Here is a 5,699-nt window from a genome sequence, read left to right on the forward strand (position 1 = left end):
AGCGTCCCACGGAATGGGTCGGAAGTCCATTTACAGCGGCCTGGGGTCAGGGGTAGCTGAGGGGCACTCGCCGCCACAGCCCGCCACACAGACAGTTCTTGATCCACCGCTGCTCCCACTGCTTGACTGCTGTTGTCCTGTTGGGTGACTTGAGCATGGTGACGCAGCCGCACCTGCAGGGAGTGTGGCAGGTGGGGTACGGGGTGGACCTTCCTCTGCCCTGCCATCCTGCCAGCCTATTCCCCATTGTGCCACACTGCCACCTGCCATGGGGCCTTTGCACATGCTGTTCGGCCCACGAGGAATGCTGTTCCCCGTGCCTACGCCAGCTAACCACGCCACGTCCTTCAATCCTGGCTCCAGTGCCCCCCACAGGGGGCAACCCCCACACCGTATGGAGTGGTTGGGGCTCCAGTCCTGGCTCGGCCACTCCCTAGAGGCATAACCCTGGGAGTCACACGGTACTCCGGGCCTCGGTTTCCCGGGGAACGCATGGGAACCTGGCTGTTCAGCGGTGTTGCCGCACTGCGGTAGCCGTAGCTTAGTTTCTGCACTTGGGTCACTGAGCTATGTGGGCTGCACGGTCACCCGGCCCCGGCACCATCCGACAGCCCAGGACAGACTCGCAGGACCTGCCGGGCCGCTCACCTGGCGCAGGCCTTGCACTCCTCCGTGGGGTAGGCTCCCAGGTGCAGCCTCCGCAGGTGGTCGATCCTGGGCTGGCCCGGCGCCCTGGCGGACAAGGACAAAAGGGGAGGGCGTGAGAGAGGCCTGGGGTCGGGCTTGGGCAGCAGCGTCTGTCCACAGGCCGGCGGTGCCTCGCCGCGCAATCCGCCAGCCGACACGCAGGCCCCGGCGTCTGTGGACGGTGAGGCAGGAGGCGCGAGGCCACCGAGACGGCGCTTTCCCGGGTGCGCCAAAGTCCGTGAAACCCAGATGTCTCCGATGTGGGGGCGCCCAGCGTACCCACAGCCTTCCGGAAAGTGGACGGACAGGGAACGACGTGTCAGAGGAGCGAAAGAACTCGTGACGGTGTGGCAGGCACGCCCCAGGTTTATGATGACAACGATGTGAAAACGATTTCATTAACAATAACTGATAGTGATATGAAGCAAAATAACAGCTCTGTGCCCAACCAAAGGCTGGAAAGTTACGAAGCCCACGGAGGGATTCAGAGGGGTTTATACTTTCCTGCTTTTTCCTTAGTTAATAATTCTAATGACCACATCACCATTGCCTTTGAAATGGGAGAGTTCTGTCTACACACAGGTACACACAACTGCACACAAATACCGGCAGGTGGGAGCTCGAGTTCCCGGCCCCTCGCCACGGCTGGGGCAGAACACACCGGCCCGGCCTCCACGGCGGCGAAATCTACGGCCACGGTGCCGGCGGTGGCCCGGCCACTCTGCCTTTGGGATTTGTGCTTTGGGGACCACCGAGTGTGCTGCGCGATGCCACTCGGCCGCTCGCTGCAGCACTGCCTGTGCCGGGAAAAGCCGACACGACCTGCACCCTCAGTGGGGCAGGGACCGGGCCCCACGCTGACCCCGGCGGCCTCCGAGGCGTGTGCGAGTCCCAGGCGCGCGGCAGGCTGAGCAGAGTGTGCGCGTGGGGCTGTCTCCGCACGGCCTCTGCCCCCGCGCCCAGCCCCGGAAGGCCAGGCCCCTGGGCCGCTGGGAATCTGGTCCCAAAAGCTGCCGGCGGGCAGGACGGTTAGTTCCGCTCTGACTGAACGTGTTCAAATTTCTCCAGAACAAAAGGTTTAAAACCTCCCGTGTGACCGTCCCTCTTTTCGTAAAGCCTTTTCCTGAAACCCAAACCCAAGCTTGTGGTTCGTCAGGCGGCTCCTCCCACCGTGAGCACGAGAAAGAAAATGCCGGAAGCTCCCGGAGCCAGGTGCTTGGAGCAGCCTCGCCAGAGCTGGGGCTGCAGGGGGCTCATTGTCTTCCTTCTGCTCGTCTGTGACATCTAAGATTCCGACCAAAGTCGTCAACTACTTAGAGAATTCCCGTGTGTTTCTTCTATTTCTTCATGAAACGAGTATCTGCCACGGGCGTGGGGTCTTACGGGCCCTGGGTTCAAATGCTCGCCTGGGCACTCCCTGGCCGTGTGACCTTGTAAAGTGGGGGTGACAAAGGTCCCACTGCACAGGGCCGCCGTGCAGTCAGGCTTAGCTCAGCAGGCCTGGATTGTCCAAACCCTGCATGGAGAAGGGCCAGCCCTTGATCGGCCCTGGGAAGTGACCTCAAAGCCCTGATGAAGTGTCTTTGTTCACCGGGAGCCCTGGGCCACGCGGGGACTCTACACCAAAAGTGGGATGCGTGGCGGGGCCACAGACTAAGGTCAGCTGGAGGGCAGGGGCGACCCGTGCGAGGGCTCAAATCGGGAAAAGCCAAGGTGGGAGGGTGAAAGGCGGGCAGGTCCTGTTGGGGAGGGGTAGATCAATGAGCAAAGGACGTGTCTAGGGTGAGCTGGGAAGGCAGCAGCAGGCGCAGCAAGCACAAAGGCCCTGAGGCAGGGTATGAAGGAGGGAGCCATGCAGGTGTTGGGGAGAACTTTCCAGAAGGAAATAGCCATGCAGAGGCCCAAACGCAGAGAGGGGCACGCACCTGATGAGGCCGTCGAGCTGCAAGCTGGTGGCGCTGCCCGGCAGCGTGGGCGCCTTGCCGAAGTGCAGGCGCAGGGGCTGCTTGGGCTGCAGGCGGCTGACAAGGCCGTCACTGACGGGCAGCCAGTCCAGGCTAGGGATGAGCAGCTGGCTGGGCAGCAGGCAGCACTCATCCACTAGGGCCTCGTCCGGCTCGCTCGCCGGGCCCTCATCGCGGCCTGCGGACACAGTGAGGGCAGCGTGCTCAGTGTCCCTGCCCAGAGGACCGCCGGGACGCACTGCTGCCTCCTGGGGCTCACAGAGCTCCAGGTCTGGACCCACCTCTGCCTTGTCTTGCTGGGTGACCCCAGAGAGCTGTTTCCCTGCTCTGGGCATGGTCACCTCCTCTGTAAAACAGGGACCCTCTCATCCATTTAAAAAATATCCACTGAGTGCATCCCAGAAACAGGGATGCAAGAATGACAGAGCCTGGGCTGGCCGCGGTGGCTCACGCCTGTAATCCTAGCTCTCTGGGAGGCCGAGGCGGGCGGATTGTTTGAGCTCAGGAGTTCGAAACTAGCCTGAGCAAGAGCAAGACCCCGTCTCTACTAAAAATAAAAAGAAATTAATTGGACAACTAAAAATATATAGAAAAAACTAGCCGGGCATGGTGGCGCATGCCTGTAGTCCCAGCTACTCGGGAGGCTGAGGCAGGAGGATCGCTTGAGCCCAGGAGTTTGAGGTTGCTGTGAGCTAGGATGACGCCACGGCACTCTAGCCCGGGCAAAAGAGACTTTGTCTCAAAAAAAAAAAAAAAGAAAAAGAATGACAGAGCCTGGCCCCTGAGAAATGTACGAGACAAGCAAACAGGTGCCCAATAACCACTGACATCCAAAAAGCACCCACAGCAGGCCTGGACCTGTGCTGGGCACTGGGGAAACGGTGGAGACCACAATAGAGCCATTGCCACCTATGGGGGCTTATATTCTGGTAGAGGGGCTCAGCCGGGGCTTATGTTTTGGTGGGGAGATGGGGCAGAGGGCGGTGTCTCACAGCAGATCCAGAGCTTGGTGAGCAGCCGGAAGAGCAGGGACATGCTGTCCTGGGTGTCCGAGGTGGCTGTGTACACGGGCAGGCAGCTGGGCTTCAGCAAGCCCCAGATGCGGATGACGACCATCAGCTCCCGCAGCACGCCCAGGGAGGTGCCATCCCGCAGGAAGCTGTGCCCGGGACGCAGAGGGGAGCCCTGCGGGGAGAGGCACTCAGTGTGTGCAGCCTCCTGGGACAGCAGGACAGCAGGGAGATAAGGGACACAGAGTCTCTTGGGGGTCAGTGGAACCCCTAACCTGGGGGTGACGGGCAGCATCTGGGACATTTATGCCCATCACACTGGGGCTGGGGGAGCCTCCTGGCCCAGGGTGGGCAGAGGCAGGGACCTGCCAGAGCGTCCCCAGGCCCAGGGACAGAGAAGTAAGTCCCCTCCCTCCCTCAGACGGTGGATGGAGCGACACTGACGCTGGGGCTAGAATTCTGCACACCGGTGACGAAAGCACGTGGTGGGCTGCACTGGGAGCCGGAGCAAACGGCCCCAAGCCCGGGACCCCTGGCCGCCTACACTCCAGGAAACGGGGAGAGGAACTTAAACCTGTCCCCTGCTGGGCCACCCGGGTGGGAACTACGGGCCTGTGGGCAGGGAGGGTGGAGAGGCCCCCCCAAGCCTGGACAGGAAGGTAGACAGAGAACCACCCATGTGACAAGCCTGTGATTTCAAAGCCGGGACCACCAAGGGCAGCAATCAGGGGTGGGGGTGGGGGTGGGGAGGAGGCGCTGGGTGAGAAGGGGCCCAAAGAAGCGGGGCTTTGAAAACGGGGTTGCAGAAAAGGTGGAAGGAAACCTCTGTGGAACAGGTTGGAGCAGGGCTTTGGTGAGGGGCGGGGCGTGAGGTGGGGCTTCGGGGAAGGGGGGGCTGGAGGCGGGACCCCACTGCAAGGGGCGGGGCTCCGAGGCCCAGACAGACCGCGCTCAGGACAGGGCAGCGCGCACCTGGTTGGGCAGGCTGGCCAGGAGGTAGAGCACGAAGTCGCCCACCCACTGCAGGAGCTGCTGCAGCGCCTGCAGCGTGTTCATGTCCAGGACAAACTCCTCGGTCTTGAGGTTGATCATGACCTTGTCGATGTCTGCAAGCAGATAGGGTCAGGGGCTGGCTGGCACACAAGGGCACCCCGGGCTCTGCACCCCTTGGTTCTTGAACCTGCACCAACGGAGCACCCACCGCGTGCTGGGGCCCAGAGGAGGAGCGAGTGAGCGGGCGACAGCAGGGCAGGGCCTCAAGGCAGGGGCCGGGTGGAGAGGAGCCAGGTGTCCACTGCCTGGGCACAGGCAGGTCCCTCTGCTGGGGACATCATTACTGAGCCCCAGACCCTCCGGTGAACATCCATCCCAGCTCCAGGGAGAGCTCTGTGAGGCCAAGGCCACACCACCCACTGCGGCCGTCACCACCCCACCCGAGCCTGGCACCTGTCAGACACCCAACGGACGCCTGGACAGAATTCCGGACAGCCCTACAGAAACCAGGAACCGGCATGCAGCGCTCAGCTACTAGGAGAGTCACGTGTGTATTCAAAACATAAAAAAACTAAGTTTTTCAAAAGAAAAGCCAGGAGGCGTGGCCCTCACGTGGCCATTGCTCTGCCCCAGCATCTGCCTTGGAAGGCACGCAGTCACAGAGCAGTCTGGCCACTTTTCTCGCAGGGCACCTCCTGCCTGTACCTATCCCTGTGTTTGGCCCGAATTTTCCACTGTGAACCGAGATCACTTTCACGGACGGGAAACAGGAGCAGGAGGAGACCCTCGCCCCACGCGGCCCTCAGGGGCTCTCCCGAGGCCAGGACCCACCGACGTCCGTGATCTTGGCGCAGATCTCGGTCAGCCGGTCGCCGGGACTCTTGTCGGGCGTGTTGAGGAAGTGTGGGCGTAACAGGGACTTGAGGGTGGAGCTGATGGCGATGAGGAAGAGCTTGGTGTGGTAGTCGCACACGCGGGCCACTGTGCACGGCGACAGCCGGCACAGCGAGGCCTTCATGGCCAAGATCCGGGTGGACAGCACCTG

The 5,699-nt window shown here is 62.0% G+C and overlaps 1 protein-coding gene across 1 annotated transcript in view; it reads right to left on the reverse strand.

The window, feature by feature from the left end:
• The window catches only part of MED16 (mediator complex subunit 16), a 17,648-nt gene continuing 11,949 nt past the window's right edge, over window positions 1-5,699 (reverse strand). Inside the window, exons 9-14 of the mRNA XM_012645360.1 lie at window positions 5,486-5,696; window positions 4,634-4,767; window positions 3,644-3,836; window positions 2,613-2,829; window positions 649-732; window positions 1-173 (exon numbers count right to left, since the gene is read on the reverse strand). Coding sequence (XP_012500814.1) covers window positions 47-173; window positions 649-732; window positions 2,613-2,829; window positions 3,644-3,836; window positions 4,634-4,767; window positions 5,486-5,696 — 966 coding nt within the window. The 3' untranslated portion in view covers window positions 1-46. The remainder of the gene's footprint in view (window positions 174-648; window positions 733-2,612; window positions 2,830-3,643; window positions 3,837-4,633; window positions 4,768-5,485; window positions 5,697-5,699) is intronic.

This window comes from Propithecus coquereli, unplaced genomic scaffold (genome assembly GCF_000956105.1).
Source record: "Propithecus coquereli isolate 6110/MARCELLA unplaced genomic scaffold, Pcoq_1.0 Scaffold232, whole genome shotgun sequence".
NCBI lineage: Eukaryota > Metazoa > Chordata > Mammalia > Primates > Indriidae > Propithecus > Propithecus coquereli.